General features: G+C 33.9%; 1 protein-coding gene across 11 annotated transcripts in view; it reads right to left on the bottom strand.

Moving 5' to 3' along the window:
- Positions 1 to 603: 603 nt before the first annotated feature.
- GRIK2 (glutamate ionotropic receptor kainate type subunit 2) overlaps positions 604 to 22,048 on the bottom strand; it is a 753,908-nt gene continuing 732,463 nt past the window's right edge. For 6 of the 11 annotated variants that reach the window (XM_055535379.1, XM_055535377.1, XM_055535378.1 and 3 more), the window contains 2 exons: positions 17,944 to 18,194; positions 605 to 2,248 (listed from right to left, as the gene is read on the bottom strand). In XM_055535379.1, the coding sequence (XP_055391354.1) occupies positions 2,084 to 2,248; positions 17,944 to 18,194 (416 nt within the window). In that variant the 3' untranslated portion in view covers positions 605 to 2,083. Of the gene's footprint in view, positions 2,249 to 4,666; positions 4,802 to 17,943; positions 18,195 to 22,048 lie in introns of all 11 variants that reach the window. The other 5 variants (XM_055535376.1, XM_055535384.1, XM_055535374.1 and 2 more) reach the window with 4 other exon arrangements.

The following is a 22,048-nucleotide window of genomic DNA, read 5'->3' on the forward strand; positions in this document are numbered from 1 at the left end:
AAATTTTGAAAACACTTAGAAATTGAATTTTTAAGTAATGGCTATTAGAAATTTATGGTTTTGGTTTTTTTTTTTTTTTTTCTGGATAGGAGTTCTAGTTAAAATGAGGTGTGTTTTTTTTTTTTTAATTTATTGTTGATATTGAGCCTATCTCTTCCTCTCCCTTTGCTGAATTAATTATCAATGTGCAATGAATTCTTAAATTGGACATGAGTTGAACTTCACATATAATATCATAATCACTACACTGTCTTAAAAAACACTATGGATATAATCAATGTCCACTCACAAGAGCTAAGGTCAGGACTGTATCCTCTAAAGCTGTTCCTTTTCACGTTTGAACTGTCCTAAGCCTGAAGATTACATTTTATATTCTGGTCCAGCTTTTAGCCTGATCTTTCTTCTTCTTTTGTCCAGGCAGTTTTGAAGTGGTCATCCTTGATGACCTGGAAGGATTCAGGAAGTGAACTTCCCTTCATGCAAACAACAAATAGTGCGCTCATTTACCCATATTAGAGAAAAATGAAAGTCAAAGCTGAAAGTAAAATGGACATAATTTTAATGATTTTTTAAATTTTGTGCATTGGATTCAAACAGCAAACTGTGTGCACTCAACTGTTATCACAATGTTGTCAAGAGGTCTGTGTCTTTTACCATTTTACACACAATTGTTCATTACAGTATGTTATCAGCCTCGTGGAAACCAGGGGTGTGGCATGGTAAGCAGTGGTGGTAGTGCACCTAGCTTTTATATTATCTAACTTGAAAATATTTCTCTTCTATGACTCCTTTTTTTCTTGATAAAAATAGTTTTCACCAAACGTTGGTGGTGCACACGCACTACCATTCATGCTCGACATCACACCCCTGACAGGAACGCATGTTCTTATTTTGTTGATAAAAAGTATTACAAAAATTTCCATACAAAAACTATTTTCATAGAAATCTTGCATTTCCACAAATAAACCTGAACATTTTTTGAAAAAAACTGCTCAAGAATTTTGTTCATTTAACATTGTGACTGTATTGATAAATGCAGTCCACATCAGAGTTCACCACACATACTTCTCTTTAGATGACCAGTCAGTCCCCTTTCTCCTTTCACTGAGATCTGCCCAGGCTCCATCCAGTTCATTTATAGCAGGAAGGAGGTTTTGGATTAACATGTCTGAATGTTAGAATGAAAGTTTCAGTCTTCCACAGAACTATCAATACTCAGCCCTCTTTTACAGCGTAAGAAAAAGATTGCAAAACATCATCCATTTTAATTCAGAATCTCTGAACCAACTGTTGCTTTTTTATTCTTGGTGTGAGGTTGGGGAAAGGGTGGCTGGAATAGGTAGGGATTTGGTAGAGATACATGTTAAATCTCCTGCCACAGTGAATGTAAGAAAAAACATTATTGCCTTGGTAATTTGACACTTCTATTTCAATCAGTGACACAGACTGTCAAAAAAACAAAAAGAAAAGAAAGAAAAACACTGATGAAGATCTGCTTTATATTCCACTTGCCATGAAATTCAGATTTGTTTTGCTTTACATTTCTTCACATCCTATAAGCACATATTGTCTATTCAGATGACCATTATACTGAGTAGCTGGGGGCTAGTGACATCATCACCCTCTTATCTGGGTGTTCAGAAGACTTAACTGTGTCTTGTAACACTACAGTTTTTGCTGATTCCAAGTATTTTTATGCTTAATGATTTTTTTCCTCTGGTTACCCTTGGGGCATTGATATTCCATCTCCTGGCAACAGTTGAACCTCAAAAGGAACCTGTAATTTCTTCCCGGACTGCATTTGAAACCAGCCACAAAATGGTTATGTAACATTCACTCAGAAGAAGGGAGGAACCCATGATAAACAGTGTAACCCCGTGTAACTTGGTTGATCCATGATGTTTATAAATCAAGTCTGATCATTGTAACTGCTTAGATCACAGAGTCTCTAGTTCATAGACACAGCGGCATGAGGTAACTCATTTTATTTTGCACAGGTTGCATATTTCCACAGGAAACATTCTCGCTAAATTGTTTGGAAAAAAAGACGACAGTTTGTGCTTGGGTGTTTGGCCTCCCAGCTTTATGCCATGGTTTCTTTACCTGGCAACCGTCTGTCGTTAAATGTGTGCATGTTGATAACTTCTTCTGTTTTCACAATAACTGGGGCCTGTGGCTTGTGTTTTAACCGACGCTGGCACTTCAGGGACATCCTCAGTTCCTCTACCATGGCGCTACAGAAGGACCTCTACAGAATAACACAGAAAAGGAAATATTACAAACACATCAACTGCAATGGTCCTGAAAAATATTAAATTCAGTCTCAACAGACTTGTCAACATAGCAGCCTTGAAGTTTTGAAAAATTCCATTATAATGGTTATATCAAATTATTCCACTTTTAATACTCAAAGCATGATAATTAAAATATTTTATCAAAGTGGGCAAGTTTAAAGAAAATCTCCACCTGATAGTGAACTGCCAGCTAGGAATGTGTACATTACACATAATTTGAATGAGGTTTTAAGATATATAATTGATTAACATGATAAGATATAATCTACCTTAAAATTTAAATACAAGCACAAATAAACAAATCAGTTACCAGAAATCCATCCATGCTATTAAAAAAAATTAGACAAAATATACTGGCTTTTAGATCATAATGTAAGATATGAAAATTTTCTTTAAACATGGATTCTTCATTTTGTCTTTCAAAACAGAACAAAAATAGCACTCACACATTTAGACATAAAATATGGAAAATTATTTTTGGTATTCATTATATCTTTTTTGTGATCATGCCTATAAAACTATCGGTGAAGATTACAAACACATATGACCTAATCATGAAATGACATTGTATCACATTTAAAAATCCATGCACAAATATTAACTACACTTTTGGTATCATCAACTTGATAACTGAGGACTGATAAATAATTTATTTCATGAAGAAAAAATGACCCTATATATATATTTTTTAATTCCGATTTCATTGGCAATAGATTTGCCAGAAATTCTATATACCTGGAACTTATGACACACTCCTCAAATTCCTATTATAGAGTGAAAACAAGACAGAAACTTGTTAGTCTCCCTTTCCATCTAATTGAGATACATGTGTTAGTTACATATAAATCAGATTCATGAACTAGTTGCATATTGTTGACATTCAGATGGTCTAAGACTTAGGCTATTTTTTTTTTTGCAAGAACTAAAAATGTGGACAACAACTAAAAATGTGGACAAGAATGAAAAATTTACACAATTCCAAAAAGTGATATGAAAACATAATGAAATAAACCTAATCAAATATGCATGAGAAGTCTTTTTTGTTTTGCATTTTGTGATGCTTCTTTGTTGTTTATCATCTTAGGCTAATTCCAAAATCCAAAAGGAAGCTTCGGGAGTTGGTGATGTTCAGGGAAGCCTGTTGTGCTGCAGTCCATGGGGTTGCAAAGAGCTGGACACAACTGAGCGGCTGAACTGAACTGAACTAAATTCCAAAATAATGTAGGATAAAAATGGTTAACACCATATACATGCCTTATATTTTTTAAAATACTTTTCATATATCACTTTTTGTGACACAAACTAACACTGAATTAAGTTGGGCATCTGTATGACAGAGGATAACTCACTTTCTGCAGCTCAGAACTGCACCTCCAGCAAGATATTCTGATACCCAATTTTATGTATTTTGATCCTGCACTGGTAGATTCTTGTCCATTCCTGGCTATATTCTCATTTTTCTTCTTTAGGTTGCTGAAGAGTTTCCTTAGTCATCATCCCAAATCTATGCCTTGGCTATTCCTGAAATTCTCACAATTATCAACAATAATCTATTGTTTTAAACATTCTTGTCCAATAAACAGGTGAAATCCAAATCTCTTTTTTCCATCATGACCTCTCTGAGTTAATTTTACCTTATCTCTCCCCCAACCTATTCCTCTTCCTCGTCTTCTTTGTTTTTTTTCTCTTTACACACATGCTTCTCTTTGGACCTCCAAAGTTTTCCTCCTTTGTTTCTTTTTGCTGTGGTACTCAGCAGAGTTGTTTCATCCTTCACATCAGTCCAGCTTTATCCCTTACCTCCAGACATGACTCAAATTTTAACTTATTCAGGAACTACTTTCCAGTTGACCAGGCTTATTATTTCTACTCAATTTACTATTTTTCCCTCACTATCATGTTTCTCTGTCTGACCTCCAGGGCTTCCATGTTTCCCTCTCATTGAATTGTAAAGAATAGAGATCAAGTGCTCACAGCACTGTTGTACACATGTTGACTGAATTAACAATAGCCATACATGACCTTAACATTTTAATTCTTTTTTAATAATGTTTGTAATTCAATGGCTTAAATTTTTTTTTTCAGAATCTTAGTAAAATACATTGTGTACAAGTGAGCTAATTAATCAGATAAAACTTTATTTGTTTAATAACATTAAATTCATAAAAAATTAATTTATTAGTGTTTGTCATGGGAGATGATTAAATGCTACACATGAATTCCAAACTAACTGCAAGTTATCTCTATGTATTATTTATTATGTGCTAAATTATACAGTTTTGAAATTCACAGATTCTATTTCTGTTAAAAGATCTATATGACACCTGATAGCCAGTATATGGACACAGTGTTTCTTGTTGCTTAATACCTACTATTAGATGTACTTATTAAGAACATGATGAAAATGATGATGAAGATGGTGATGATGACAACACTGTAGAAATGGAAAAATCTGACTCCAAAAGAGGGAGGAATACATAGTCTTGAGGTAACTTAGTCTTGGTTCTCTGTTGAAACATTTAACAGAAGAATTGATTAGATAATATAACAATGTCAGAGCTTGATGCCATCGACACTTTAAAAATGTTATAGGATGTGAATAATGTTGAATTGTTTGAAATAAGCCTTCATTTAAAATAACTAAATTTCCCAAATTTATAACATTCTCTTTGGCAAACTCAGTTTTTAGAGATCATGATTATATTGATTTCAAAAGTGATAAAATAGAGATATTGTTTTATCCATAGTAATTGAGTGGTCTAAACAACTGATTTTCTCAGGAAAAAAATCTTGCAAATGTACATAACTATTCAACCATGAACTGATTCAGTTTTATTTCTAGTTAATTAGGAAGTAAACTGTATTAATAGCCTATACTTAACTTCAGACTATAAATGCATTTAAACTCTTTTAAAGCAATTTTATGTAATATAAAACTTGTAATACTGATTAATATAAATTATAAGCATATATCCTGCCCCAATCAAGCATAAATAATTTAAATCTCAAGTAAATGATATTTACAAATTTATAAACCCTGAAAATTGTAAACATGTAATCCCACCATTATCATTTTAGGCTTTCTCTATTTTCTTAAGCCATTAGAAAGTAAAAAATTTAATCAAGCAAGCTTTAAGCAGTCAATCAGTAGTTTTGGTTATAATATCATGTTACCACTTTTGTTAACTTTTTTCTCTAAATAAGTTGACTTTGACAGTTCTTTTTGATTTATCAATATGTTTTACCTAAAAAAATAGTATTATCTTAGGTTCTAATACAGTCACCATGAAACTGTAGGTTCTTTTCTTACTTATATAATACTTCCAATCCTTCACAAAACTATGAAAATCTTTAGATTTGAGCAAAAATTTGGAGACAATATTGACAAATTTAAAAAATTTAATGATACCATAAAGTATGGTTCATTTGTATCACTAAAGAAAACACATTTTTAAAAAATATTTTAAAGCTTTAAAATGTAAATTCTGTATCTTGATCTCTGTAAGACCTAAAGTTGAAACTGTACAGATGATTGTGAAATATAGCTGTTTCTCTGTGTTGTACGTTGCCAAAAAATTACTATGTCTGATTTTTAAACTTCTAACTTGTCATTTGATAGAGACAAATAGTGTTTCCTAATTCATATCATGATCAGAATTTTTTACATGTCCTTTTATTGAACTATGGAATAAGATTTTGAAAAACCTAAATGCACTTGACAGGAATTTTCAGAGTTATAATGAAGAAGAAGGAAACTGAAGAGGAGGGAGGAGGAGAAGAAAGAATAAAAGAGAGAGGAAGAGAGGAAAAGGGGATGGGAGACTTAAGGAAAGAAACAGCGAAGGAAAGAGGGAAGAAAATAAGGGAGAGAGGAGAGATTGAGGGAGGAAGAAAGAGAAAGAAAACTACCATGCTTTTCAAATCACTTCTTAGGGACAGAAACACACAAATTGTGTCAAAGTAGGTTCCTTAGGGTGAAAACAACAACAAAAATGTTTCTGCACAATATGACAGACTACAAAAAGAAAAAAAGGTGCAAGGATACTAACCATTATTAAAAACCTCTTTTAGTAAGTTTCAAAAGTTTACTAAACAGTGTCTGGATTGTAGGGTGGCACTAACCAAATAGAAGATTCCTGAAAATGAAAATTTAAATCTTTGAGCTGTTAGCATGTATAATTGCATTTAAATTAGTTAAACTCATTATAAAATTCACTATATTTAATGAGGCAACCTGTATTACACATCTCTAATTCTTGAAACAATGAAGGTTTGGAAACCTTAAAAATAATGAATTTGTCTAAATGTACATTGCTTTTTAAACAAGCTATTTTTTTATGTATAAGACAACACATAAATAGTCCACAGATAAATGTTCTCAAGAATATCATTCGTGGTGTTATAGAATAATTTAATCTTAATAGTTTGACTTTCTAATTTATAAATATGTTTATATGATACATGATGTGACAGCACTTTGAGAAGCACATAAATATTTTTAGTATTAGAAATCTAGTTGCAAACATGCTCCACATTGAACAGTGATATATTTAAACTTCATTTTTTAGTTAAATCCTTTATGTTTAGCAATGTCTTCAAAAAAATAGCAACTGATGAAAAATAAGTTTAATTTTTTAAACTTTGAAACTCATCACTTTCATGTTGAATATATAATAATATACCAATTGGAGAAATAATCATAAATATCATATGCTATTATTAGATCTCTATTTAGTATTTATTATGTAAGGAGGAAACTATGCTATATATCTTACTGTCTTAATTTTAAGGGTATGCTGCTGCTAAGTCACTTCAGTCGTGTCCGACTCTCTGAGACCCCATAGACGGCAGCCCACCAGGCTCCACCATCCCTGGGATTCTCCAGGCAAGAACACTGGAGTGGGTTGAAATTAACTAAATGATATTCCAATATTCAGAACAATTTCCAACCATTTTTGTGTACAGTTTCGATTTGAAGCCTATTAAAACATCTTTGACTTCCCTGGTGGCTCGAGGTTAAAGAGTCTGCCTGCAATGCGAGAGACCTGGGTTTGATCCCTGGGTCGGGAAGATCCCCTGGAGAAGGAAATGGCAACCCACTCCAGTATTCCTGCCTGGAGAATCCCATGGACGGTGGAGCCTGGTGGGCTACAGTCCACGGGGTCGTAGAGTCGGACACAACTGAGCGACTTCACTCACTCACTCAAAACATCTTTAAAGTGCTTCTAAGAGACTTTGTAGTGCAATGTCCTAATATATACTACCATCTCTCAACGAAAATGTTTTGTTTTGTCATTTAAATTATTTGTTCACTGATTATGGATACCTCATTCATTCTCAGACATTTTCTAATTAATTTCGGATGCTGTAGGCCATTTGACCAAGAATTCCAGATCACATGTAGTAGAGACAAATCCAGTCACTGTAATTAATCCCTGTGGAAAATTGTTCTACTTTAGGTAATACTTAAATAAACTAAATAATAACTAAAGGGAAATAAAAAGTATATTGGATGCAATATGCAACATTTTATATAAATGTTGGTGTCCTAAATAATGAAGATAAATGTCATTTAACAAGGCCCATTTCTTTTGATTTTACTCTTTAATTAGAAGTCTTTTAAAAATATCAAATAGCTAGTGCTATCTATCAGAAGTATAGATTTACCTAAAGCTGTATGAATGTAACAGTGAAGCAATGAGAGATGAAAAATGACTAGCTAAGGTACTCATGTCCAAATATATATATATAATATATATATATATATTTTAGATATATATAAACTTTGATCTTGATGCTTAGTCTTAGAGCAGTGCTCTTTTTAAAAAGTCCATATATACATATATATATATAATTTAAATATGCTGTGCTCTAGTCAGACAGGTATGTACACATTGATATTCTAACTAAAAGAGGAATACTGTTCTCTTGACTTCCATTCTGTGTGTTATTATATTAGCCTGCCTCACTAACAGTGATTTGAATTTCAGCTAAGTTCTTTTACCTGGACTCTATTCTTAACAAATGGTAATTTTTGAATACTAAATAATAAATCAGACAGAAAAATTATGGCACTAAATTATTTTTTCTCAATAAATAAAATGACAAAGCTTCCTATGTTTTAGTCTGGATTATTTTACAATGATAAACGTAACCAAAGATTAAAATATTCTCAGAAACCTTGACTCTTACTGAATAACTTTATATTGCATTTTGCAAATAAATGAGACAGAGAAAAATGGGGCATCATTATACATTTTTACACTTCCCTTACTTAAGTTAGAAAAATCAATAAATTAGGTCTGACAAGCTTCAACACCATTTTAGTCAATACAGCTGTGAAATGAATTTTAAGAAAAAGCAATGTTAATCATATTCTTGCCAGTAGTCATAATAATAACAATTTTTCAACAAAGTATGTAACATCCAAATAACTAATGCTTAATTCCAGGAAAGCTCTCTTTCCTTTAAAGTACAGCAGTTAAAATGTATCAGTTTTATAAATAAAAATAATAATTATATTATAATGAAAGCTTCTTAGTATATGCCAGACATGCAAAAAGCTCTATATATGTTAACTATGTTAACTTCTAAAGCATTTTCATTTATGGTGTATTTGTAACCCATCCATTTATTTAAAAGATATATAGAAAGATTAATATAACACAAAGTTGAACACACTTGAAGAATGATTCCAAGTCTTTCCTTTTTTTTTTAAATTTCAAAACTCATGCTTAATGTCCAGGAAAGTGAAATAACTATACAGGGCTCACGATCAAAGCCCAGTCTGTTTATCTAACTCAAACTCCCACTCCATACGTTTTGTCAATACAACATCTGGGATAAAACCTGCCAAGAAAAATAGCTAAATGTTCTCCTTCCACGTCCTGTAGTGTTCTGTGGTGTAAACAGAATAGGCATATTTCAACTTGAGAAACATACTTGACCCTTGATATACTTATCCTCTTCTGCTCAATATGGATAATAATCTTTGCATAGCTCTCAGAGTAACTTTGTACTACTTTAAAAATTCTAAAGTCATTTATGAAAACCAGCTATAATCTTGTTTTAAAACATTATGGGCATTAAAAGAGTATGAGTTATCATAAACAAATGACCTAAAACTCGTTTTGCTGATTTGCAACTACTTAGTGAGCAAAAGGAAGATTGGCAATTGAAGTGTTATTTTATATTTATTTATAAAAAGTTTTTTTTTTTTTTTTGAGCCATCCAGTTAGTCCCTATAGAGGTTATTAGTGGAAATTGAGAGATGCTTTGCTTTCAGAGAAAGGCAGTAACATAAAAACAAGACAAAATACAGTTTTGTCCAAAGTTTATTTGCCACTTTTAACTTTTGAGTAGCAACATGCTTTATAGCTAGATTTTAAATTAAAAATGTACTTAGAAAGTTAACAGTTAAAACTCCATATATTAAATACAAACTCCCTATATGAAAAGTACAAATATTCCATGGTTTGTAAGTAAGTATTATTTGGAAAAATGTAAATATTGTAATAAAATTTTTACTGATGATTTAGGACAATGTTTGCTTTCATATATCTTCTCCAATAAATGTCTTCTTTTGTGAAGCATTACTTCTGTTAGAACTAATTCTTCAGCATTCTGGAAGCAATTTGTGCATAAGGATTTATAAACAACTTGTTTTAATTCTCCTGATTCCATGAAATACAGATTCAGCCAGCTTTGAAAAGTATTTTTCCTCTGAATAATCTTTCATACAGAATCTCTAGTCTTGCAAGTTTAAATTAAACCACTATGATTTTCTTCTTATTCCTCATATTGCCTTGTTTCATTCATTTGTCCTTCTATGAGTTACAACTGCCTTCTACATTTCTTATTCAACTATACACTGAAGAACATTCTATGCGCCCACAACACTTTTTTTGAATTTTCAATGACTGAAAATCACCACATTATATAAAGATTATTGTTGATAAGATTTACCAGTGTTCTATAATACAAACGACTATGTACACTAAAATGTACTATGTCCTGAAAAACAACTGTACAAAACAGCTCTTAAAATGTACTTTAATCACCTTGCAGGAAAGCACAAAATATGTATCCAAGACATGGAATGTAGCTTAGAAATTCAATATCCAGCAATAATTTATATATTTTTATTTCTAAGATATATTTACTGTATTTTCTTTATGCTTAAATAATAGAAAGGGAATATTTTATTATATTTTCATATCAAGAAATGCAAAGATTCATATTCAACCTGATGTTCAATAAGGAACAGTTTGTACAGGCAAATCTATTTCAGTTACATGGAAATAAATCTATTTATAGATGTATCACACAGAAACAAAAGGTGCAACTATGTAAGTTATATTACCATTCTCATTGGAAATCAAAAGAAGGCAGAATTATATATAGCTTTTAAAAGTGAAAATATTCAAAAATTTAAGAAATGATTAATAATTCCAAACATAAATTAATAAACAATAATGATCATAAAATAGTATTATAAAAATTAGTACAGCAATTTATAACTCATACTTACAAAAATCAATGTATTATCATAAAAATATATTACCAGAGAAATTAAAATTATAAATATTAAGCAAGTTTTTTCAGTTATAAGTAAGATTTAAAAGGTAAACACAGACTATTTCAAACAAATCTATGTTACCTGAAATGCATTGATAATTGCCTAAGATATGCAACAATTTTTTGAATTGCTTACTGAATGAACCTCAAGTACTAATGTTTTTAAAAGCAAGGAAAATATAAGGCAAAAAGAAAATTAGAAAATGCACATGTTGATTAGTTGTTTTTCAAACATGTTCAAAATGGAAAAATATTTAAGTAACTTTCATAATGGCCAGGTTATATGGTGAAAACCATCAAAAAAAGAAAAACATCTATTTAGTTTACAAGTTTGAATAAATGTGAAAAGCAATATGTCCTTGAGGCATTAATATTTGCATCAAAATTAAAACCACTAAGTATTTTAAAAATTATAATACACCATCTTGTGGTTATTGGAAAGGAATGCAACTTATAATTTTTGTATTTTTATAAGGTCTACATATTTCAGCATTATATTCTCTTTTTAGTTTAACCTGCCCTCATTTAAAAATAACATTCTTATAGTACACTTAATTCTAAAATAGTTCAGAAATATAAAAACATTATAGTCATTAAGACTATAAAGTGTGATCCTTTAATATCTTACAAAATATATATATACTATAAAAGACATATTATTTTCACCTTTAATAATAATCACTAATTTTATTATCATTATCAGAGATAAGACTTGAAAGGTAATATATTAGTTATCCATAAACTTTATAAATAAACTTCATTTTCAAGTAGATTGCATGTATATCATATCTACCAGCTTATTTAGATAAAGATAGAAATTTTCATTTGTTCTTTTTAAAAATACTAGAATATTATGAATTAAAGAAAGAAGAAATAAAATGGAGAAAGAAAAAGAGGTAAGAGATAAAGTATTTGGGAGCTGGAATTATGAATAATATATACTTGCTTACTTCCAAAGTGCAAATAAAATTCATTGCACACTTGGTTCTCAATAAATAATTATTGACTAAATGAATAATTTTAAAAATATTTACTTTGGTTTTAAAATCTAAAAATCTCAATTAAAGACACAAATCTTAAGTGCAAATAAAATAAATTTCTGTATACTCACATGCATATTTTACAATAAAATCTAGGACTATTTCACAGCTAATTTTAATAAATTAACTAAGGTGTTAAACCATATCACCCAACAAAGTAAAATATTTTTCTCAGGAAAAATGAAGAGGAATGGAGCTCAACAACATAATTTATCACAATAAATACAATATATAACATCTAATAAACCTATTATTTATTTACTTTATAAACATATTTCTTTTGAATTATGTGAAAACATAGTTCTTTTTTATTGTTTATGATCAACTTTTCTAAGTTTCTGGAATCAGTTTCATTATTTAACAGGTAAAGAAAGAAAAAAGGAAGGGAGGAGAAAAACAGAGAGAAATATAAAAAGGAAGAGTCTTACGCCAACAGAAACTGTCTGAGATATGGAGATACATCAAACTCACTAGTCCTTTTTCCTAAAGGAATTAACAGGTAAGAATCTAATACGGAAAGAGAGATTCCTCCCCCAACCCCCCACAGAAATCAGCAAATTTGAATAAAATAGTGAGCTAAGTTTCCCTTATGGCTCAGATGGTAAAGAATCTGCCTGCCAAGAGGAAGACCTAGCTTTGATCCCTGGGTGAGGAAAATCCCTTGGAGAAGGAAAAGGCAATCCACTCCAGTATTCTTGCCTAGAGAATTTCATGGACAGAGGAGCCTGGCAGGCTACAGTCCATGGGGTCACAAAGAGCTGCACAGGACTGAGCGACTACACTTTCACTTTCACTTTCACTTTCACTTTCAAGGGAGAACTCTCATCAAAGGCTTCGCAAAGGAAAGAATGGACCTTGTTTGAAATGGATAAAACTCATTCCCAACTTTCTCAAGGGGTAGCAAATATTCTTGGAATGAGGATAGTTTCTGAAGTTAGCTAAGCTTTTTTAGCATCATTCCTTCCAAAGAACACCCAGGGCTGATCGCCTTTAGAATGGACTGGTTGGATCTCCTTGCAGTCCAAGGGACTCTAAAGAGTCTTCTCCAACACCACAGTTCAAAAGCATCAATTCTTCGGCACTCAGCTTTCTTCACAGTCCAACTCTCGCATCCATACATGACCACAGGAAAAACCATAGCCTTGACTAGATGAACCTTTGTTGGCAAAGTGATGTCTCTGCTTTTCAATATGCTATCTAGGTTGGTCATAACTTTCCTTCCAGGAGTAAGCGTCTTTTAATTTCATGGCTGCAGTCACCATCTGCAGTGATTTTGGAGCCCCCAAAAATAAAGTCTGACACTGTTTCCCCATCTATTTCCCATGAAGTGATGGGCCCAGATGCTGGGAGGGATTGGGGGCAGGAGGAAAAGGGGACGACAGAGGATGAGATGGCTGGATGGCATCACCAACTTGATGGACGTGAGTTTGAGTGAACTCCGGGAGATGGTGATGGACAGGGAGGCCTGGCATGCTGTGATTCATGGGGTCGCAAAGAGTCGGACAGGACTGAGCAACTGAACTGAACTGAACTGAAGCTTTTTTTAAAAAATGAGATGTACAGATAGAGTCATATTTTTTTTTTTTAATCAGTTCAGTTCAGTCGCTCAGTTGTGTCCAACTCTTTGTGACTCCATGGACTGCATCATGCCAGGCTTACCTGTCCATCACCAACTCCCGGAGTTTGCTTAAACTCATGTCCATCTAATTGGTGATGACTTCCAACCATTGCATCCTCTGTTGCCCCCTTCTCCTCCTGCATTAAATCTTTCCCAACATCAGGGTCTTTTCCAATGAGTCAGTTCTTCGCATCAGGTGGCCAAAGTATTGAAGCTTCAGCTTCAGAACCAGTCCTTCCAATGAATATTCAGGACTGATTTCCTTTAGGATGGACTAATGGTTTAATCTCTTTGCAGTCCAAGAGACTCTCAAGAGTCTTCTCCAAGAACACAGTTTAAAAGCATCAATTCTTCAGTGCTCAGCTTTCTTTATAGTCCAACTCTCACATCCATACATGACTACTGGAAAAACCATAACTTTTGGAGATGGACCTTTGTTGACAAAGTAATATCTCTACCTTTTAATATGCTGTCTAGGTTGATCATAGCTTTTCTTCCAAGGAGCAAGCATCTTTTAATTTCATGGTTGCAGTCACCATCTGCAGTGATTTTGGAGCCCCCTAAAAAATAAAGTCTCTCACTGTTTCCATTGTTTTCCCATCTATTTACCATGAAGTGATTGTACTGGATGCCATAATCTTAGTTTTTTGAATGCTGAGTTTTAAGACAACTTTTTCACTCTCCTCTTTCACTTTCATCAAAAGGCTCTTTAGTTCTTCTTTGCTCTCTGCCATAAAGGTGGTGTCATCTGCATATCTAAGGTTATTGATATTTCTCCCGGCAATTGATTCCAGCTTGTGCTTCATCCACCCTGGCATTTCACATGATGTACTCTGCATATACATTAAATAAGCAGGGTGACAACATGCAGCCTTGATGTAGTCCTTTCCTGATTTGGAACCAGTCTATTGTTCCATGTCCCATTCTAACTGTTGCTTCTTGACCTGTATACACATTTCTCAGGAGGCAGGTTAGGTGGACTGGTATTCCCATGTCTTTAAGAATTTTCCACAGTTTGCTGTGATCCACACAATCAAAGGCTTTGGCATAGTCAATAAAGCAGAAGTAGATGTTTTTCTGGAACTCTCTTTCTTTTTTGATGATCCAGCGGATGTTGGCAATTTCATTGTAATAGAAAATAAAAATCTAACACCACCTTGTGGAAATAGTTGTGCCCTGTATGCAGGTCAGGAAGCAACAGTTAGAACTGGACATGGAACAACAGACTGGTTCCAAATAGGAAAAGGACTACATCAAGGCTGTATATTGTCACCCTGCTTATTTAACTTATATGCAGAGTACATCATGAGAAACGCTGGACTGGAAGAAACACAAGCTGGAATCAAGATTGCTGGGAGAAATATCAATAACCTCAGATATGCAGATGACACCACCCTTATGGCAGAAAGTGAAGAGGAACTAAAAAGCCTCTTGATGAAAGTGAAAGAGGAGAGTAAAAAAGTTGGCTTAAAGCTCACCATTCAGAAAACGAAGATCATGGCATCTGGTCCCATCACTTCATGGGAAATAGATGGGGAAACAGTGTCAGACTTTATTTTTTTGGGCTCCAAAATCACTGCAGATGGTGACTGCAGCCATGAAATTAAGACTCCTTGGAAGGAAAGTTATGACCAACCTAGATAGCATATTCAAAAGCAGAGACATTACTTTGCCAACAAAGGTTCATCTAGTCAAGGCCATGTTTTTTCCTGTGGTCATGTATGGATGTGAGAGTTGGACTGTGAAGAAGGCTGAGCGCCGAAGAATTGATGCTGTTGAACTGTGGTGTTGGAGAAGACTCTTGAGAGTCCCTTGGACTGCAAGGAGATCCAACCAGTCCATTCTAAAGGAGATCAGCCCTGGGTTTTCTTTGGAAGGAATGATGTTAAAGCTGAAACTCCAGTACTTTGGCCATCTCATGTGAAGAGTTGACTTACTGGAAAAGACTCTGATGCTGGGAGGGATTGGGGGCAGGAGGAGAAGGGGGCGACGGAGGATGAGATGGCTGGATGGCATCGCCGACTCGATGGATGTGAGTCTGGTTGAACTCTGGGAGTTGGTGATGGACATGGAGGCCTGGCATGCTGCAATTCATGGGGTCACAAAGTGTTGTACCCGACTGAGTGACTGAACTGAACTGAACTGTACAAGATTCATTATACCTGTTGATTAGGAAAACCCTTCTTGGCAAGTTGATGCCTAGTCCTGCATCCCTAATCTAAAATGACTAGTAGGAATTTGCCAGGTAGAAAAATGGACAAAGGTTGCTCAGGTCAAATGGTAAGAGTATTTTAAAAAATGGCTGGCTTTGGAAAATAGAAAGCAATTTAGTGTGGTTATAGTACAAGCACAAATTGGGGAGAAGCAAAATATGAAACTACAAAGATGAACAGAGAGAGAACCTGAAATGTCTCCTCTGAGAAGCTAGAGAATTTGAACTTCATTATGGAAGCTTTGTGGAGACGTTGAAATCAGAGGATGTGATTCATATGCTCATGTCCTATCAAAACAGCTCTTTTTTTCCAATATAATATTTTATCTGCTTCAGCCCAAATAGGTCAATTGATTCCAACTTTCTAATGTTTAAGAAGGTAATAGAAATCCACAGAAATTGAGAACTGGTTGATATGTGAAAAATTCAACTAAACTAGTTATTTATAAGAACAATAAAGGTGATTGTACAAAAAGTAAATCCCCATGTCCTTTAAAAACACCTTAATGCTATAAAATAATTGTACATAGAGACAAGGCCCAGGTAAATCATACAAACAGGATACAAAGAGAAAAGGGCAATAGACTATCATATGCTGTCAAGAGATTATGTGTTTTATTTTAAACCAGAGCTATAAGTGAAAGAAAACTACTGCATATGGATGATGTGAAGTTCTAACTAGACAACCTAAGTTCCTTATATTACTTTGGGACTCATTTTAAGCATTAACTAACCAAATATCACATTTGTTGATAACTCATAGTAAATATGAAAATTGAAGACTTAATAACTTTCATCTTTGATTAGTTCTTAGGATTTGACCCCAAAACTCATTTTGACATCGTAATAAAATCATAATATAAAAAGTGTACTTAGACCTAATTTTCAGTCACACCTGTGGCAAAAGATATTTGATTTAGTCAGATCAGCAGATACAGCCATTAAATAAATCATATACTTGTCCAAATTTCTCAAGCTTTTTAATTGGTTATTTTACTCATAGAATGGTACTATCTGAATAGTCATTTAACACTATTTCAAGGAATTAATTACCTTTCTTAATTAAATTAAGTGAAGTAAATCGAATTTAGTTATTAAGTGAAGTAAAATGTAGGGATGCTGTACCCAGAATTTTGATTTCAGAAAAGATAACTGTATCATAAATTATTAAATATGGAGGAAATATCATATTTCTACTTTTATATTTACCAATAAATGTTTATAAACCATTAAATATTTAAAGCAATATAATCTCACCTGATGCAGCATCTAAAAATTAAGATCTAAAAAACTCCTTTTCAGTTATAAACAGAAGAGGTGTTTATATACTAAAAGTCTAAGTTCCAAAAGGCTTAAAAATTTTAAAGCCAAATTTTATGTTCTGAGTCATACATTTATATTAAAAGTAGCACATACTATCAGAAAGATTTCTCTATAAATATCCGTTCTTATATTTATAGAACTAATGGAATTATAGCACTAGAAATGTATAATATGAACTAGGTTCACAAACTTTTTAAAGAATAGAATGTAAAGATATTTGTTCAAAGATTAAATATATTAAAATCCTAAGGAAAATTGCAATAATCTCAATATTTTGAGGTTTATATATATTCTTCTGAAGACTCAAGTGCAAAACAATAAAAGATGCACTAAGAATAATATTAAGTGGCAAAGAAGAAACCTACAATATTCTCATATATTCATTAATGTAGAATATCCATTAAAATTTCCACAATGTGCTTTCAGATTGTTCAAATAGAAATGTATTGGCAGCAAAAATCTTCAAATAAGAATTATATTTACTTTCTAACTTGAAACTATTAATGAGTATCATATCTTAAAGCACTTAACTGCAGAGAAAATTTTTTTCTTCATATAACAGTTTCTGAGTTTTACTTCATTAATTATATTCTTCCAGTAAACTAATCTCAGTGAACTTCAAATAGCAAAAGTTTTTCCAATTTCAGAGTTTAATAAGAGGGAAAATAGTTGCTGGTTCTGAAACAGTTCAATTAAAAATATTACCTTTAAATTAAAAGCACAAAGTTAATCCTGAGTTCTATGAACCTTTGTATATAACGAGTGACAGAAGATCGTTAACAGTCACAGTTCTAAGTATTACCCTTGGTTGGCAAGATAAAAAATAGTTGGCTTTATTATAACAACAATTGTTTTAAGTTGCAAAAAAGTGACATTTACCTTTTCCAATTGAGCGTTTTTTTTGGATTTGTATAAAAACTCTCCCACTGCCACAAAAACAGAGAGCACCAAGCCGGCTGCCAGAACAATGAAGATGCCACCAATATTTTGAACCCCCAGGGCACTGGCCTCCTTGCTCTCCTCTTCTGGACACCCATTGCCCCTCCACCACTTCTCCTTCATCATGTGCAGCTTGCCTTCTTCTTGCAGCTGAAGAATTGCTATGGTGATTTTGTCTCTATATGGAGAACCTAAGAAAAGAGAGAGTTTGTTAATGCTTTCCAGGAAACCAGAATTTCATAATTAAAGGTTAACATGATGAAAGAACAGAGCTCTTTCCAAATGCTGTGAGATATGCCACTATTTATTTTCAGCAGGAAAAAATCAACTGGAAATGGTACATAATACAAGCTTAACAAAATAAATAGAGGTGGTGGCCTTTCTGATTTTGAAGGTTAAAATACATTTTATTTTGAAAGAGGAAAATATCTCTTGCTAAATGCAGGCTCAACTCAGAGAATTGGGAAAATAATAAATGGTAAGTAGAAATCTACAAAAAAGAAATGCAGAGAGGGCAAGGATATTTAGTTAATGGCTAGAAATCATTCAACACTGAAAACAGGGCTTTGATAAAATGGTAACCTCGGTTTTTAGGAAAGTTGTGCAAAAAATGGTGTTTCCCATGATTAAGTTGCAACAATTTGAAGCAGTCATGATTAACAAGTTCTGTTCAGTTCAGTTCAGTCACTCAGTCATGTCCGATTCTTTGCGACCGCACCGACTGCAGCACTCCAGGCTTCCCTGTCCATCACCAACTCCTGGAGCTTGCTCAAACTCATGCCCATCAAGTCTGTCTGTCATCGGTCAGCCACCTCATCCTCTGTCATCCCCCTATCCTCCTGCCTTCAATCTTTCCCAGCATAAGGGTCTTTTCCAATGAGTCAGTTCTTCACATAAGGTGGCCAAAGTACTGAAGCTTCTGCTTCAGCACCAGTCCTTCCAGGGAATATTCAGGGTTGATTTCCTTTAGGATTGACTGGTTTGATCTCCTGTCCAAGGGACTCTCAAGGGTCTTCTCAAAAGCATCAATTCTTCGATGCTCAGCTTTCTTTATAGTCCAGCTCTCACATCCACACAAGACTACTGAAAAACCATAGCTTTGACAATATGGACCTACCTTTGTTGATAAAGTAATGTCCCTGCTTTTTAATATTCTGTCTAGGTTGGTCATAGCTTTTCTTCCAAGAAGCAAGCATCTTTTAATTTCAACGCTGCAGTCACAATCTGCAGTGATTTTGGAGCCCAAGAAAATTAAGTCTCTCACTGTTTCCATTGTTTCCCTATCTATTTCCATGAGGTGATGGGACTGGATGAACTATGGATGGAGGTTCGTGACATTGTACAGGAGACAAGGATCAAAATCATCCCCAAGAAAAAGAAATGCAAAAAAGCAAAATGGCTGTCTGGGGAGGCCTTACTAATAGCTGTGAAAAGAAGAGAAGTGAAAAGCAAAAGAGAAAAGGAAAGATATAAGCATCTGAATGCAGAGTACCAAAGAATATCAAAGAGAGATAAGAAAGCCTTCCTCAGTGATCAGTGCAAAGAAATAGAGGAAAACAATATAATGGGAAAGAATAGTAATCTCTTCAAGAAAAGTAGAGATACCAAGGAAACATTTTATGCAAAGATGGGCACGATAAAGGACAGAAATGGTATGGACCTAACAGAAGCAGAAGATATTAAGAAGAGATGGCAAGAATACAAAGAACTGTACAAAAAAGATCTTCACGGCCCAGATAATTAAGGAGGTGTGATCACTCACCTAGAGCCTGACATCCTGGAATGCAAAGTCAAGTGGACCTTAAGAAGCATCACTATGAACAAAGCTAATGGAGGTGATGGAATTCCAGCTGAGCTATCAAATCCTAAAAGGTGATGCTGTGAAAGTGCTGCAGTCAATATGCCAACAAATTTGGAAAACTCAGCAGTGGCCACAGGACTGGAAAAGGTCAGTTTTCCTTCCAAACCCAAAGAAAGGCAATGCCAAAGAATGCTCAAACTCCCACACAATTGCACTCATCTCACACACTAGTAAAGTAATGTTCAAAATTCTCCAAGCCACGCTTCAGCTATACGTAAACCATGAAGTTCCAAAGCTATGTTTTTTTGTTTTTTGTTTTTTTTTTCCAGTAGTCATGTATGGATGTGATAGTGGGACTATAAAGAAAGCTGAGCACCAAAGAATTGATGCTTTTGAACTGTGGTGTTGCAGAAGACTCTTGAGAGTCCCTTGGACAGCAAGGAGATCAAACCAGTCAATCCTAAAGGAAGTCCTAAATATTCATTGGAAGGACTGATGCTGAAGATGAAGTTCCAATACTTTGGTCACCTTATGCAAGGAATTGACTTACTGGAGCAGTCCCTGATGCTGGCAAAGATTGAAGGCAGGAGGAGAAGTGGATGACAGAGGATGAGATGGTTGGATGGCATCACTGATTCAGTGGACATGAGTTTGGGTAAACTCCGGGAGCTGGTGATGGACAAGGAGGTGTGGAGTGCTGCAGTCCATGGGGTCGCAAAGAGTCGGACACAACTGAGCAACTGAACTGAACTGAACTGAACTGAACTAATAGGACCAGATGCCATAATCTTCATTTTTTGAATGTTGAGTTTTAAGCCAGCTTTTTCATGTTCATCAAGAAGCTCCTCAGTTCCTGTTTGCTATCTGCCATAATTGTGGTGTCATCTGCATATATGGAGTTATTGATATGTCTTCCTGTAATCTTGTTTCCAGCTTGTGCCTCATCTAGTCTGGCATTTTTCATGTTATACTCTGCATATAATATAAGTTCAATAAGCAAGTTGACAATATACAACTTTGATGTACTCCTTTCCCAATTTGGAACCTGTTTATTGCTCCATGTTCGAGTCTAACTATTTATTCTTGACCTGCATGCAGACTTCTCAGGAGGCATGTAAGGTGGTCTAGTATTCCCATCTCTTGAAGTATTTTCCACAGTTTATTGTGATCTACACAGTCAATGGCTTTAGCACAGTCAATGAAAGAGAAGCAGATTTTGGGGGGAATGTTTTTGCTTTTTCTATGATCCAACACATGTTGGCATCTTGACCTCTGGTTCCTCTGTCTTTTCTAAATCCAGTTTGAACACCTGGAATTTCTCAGTTCATGTACTGTTGAAGCCTAATTTGGAGAATTTTGAGTGTTATTTTGCTAGTGTGTGAGATGAGTACAATTATGTGGTAGTTTAAACGTTCTTTGGCACTGCTTTTCTTTGGGATTGGAATGTAAACTGATTTTTTCCAGTCCTGTGGCCACTGCTGAGTTGTCCAAATTTCCTGACATATTGAGTGCAGCACTTTTACAGCAATACATTTTATGATTTGAAATAGCTCAGCTGGAAGGAGCAGTTAACATTTTGCAGATAGTAATGATTTATATTTGTTATTTGAGACAAATACCAGAAGTAATGGTTTGTACAGACTTGGATCATTCAAAAATCATCATGGTGACACGTTGTAAGATTTTTTTTTGGTTGTTTGTTTATCATTTTACACTTTGGAAAGAAATATTACTTTAATTGTAAGCAACAGTATAAATGAAATTTAGTATATATGCTAATGGGGGTAGATGTTCATCTGCATTAGTGTTATATGATAAGTAATAACTTTTCTAATTGGTTGCCCCAAAGCATGGAATAATACTGAACTATATGCATCTTTCAACATCTGTCCCAAAGGATCAGTCTTATTGCTTTCTCTCCTCCAGAAAATAGTCTGTTATTAGTGTTTAATCATTCCTAAACTCTAATCTTTCCTAAACACTGCACATTACAGTTTTCTGCACAAATTCATCATCAGTGTTTTTTTCTGCTTGTAGAAACATACTGATTTCAGCTTGCATTCCATGTTGTCAGTGATTTTGTCTTGAATTAAATATTTCTGCATATATACCTAAAGATTATTTTGGCTAAGAGCAATTAAAAACCTGATCTGGAAACTATTTTGCCCCATAAGGAACAGCACTATATGTCTTCTTTTTACTTGATTAGTATAACAGGACTAATTCAGCACTGCTCTTTTAGCA

Source organism: Bubalus kerabau, chromosome 9 (genome assembly GCF_029407905.1).
Source record: "Bubalus kerabau isolate K-KA32 ecotype Philippines breed swamp buffalo chromosome 9, PCC_UOA_SB_1v2, whole genome shotgun sequence".
In the NCBI taxonomy this organism is placed as follows: domain Eukaryota; kingdom Metazoa; phylum Chordata; class Mammalia; order Artiodactyla; family Bovidae; genus Bubalus; species Bubalus kerabau.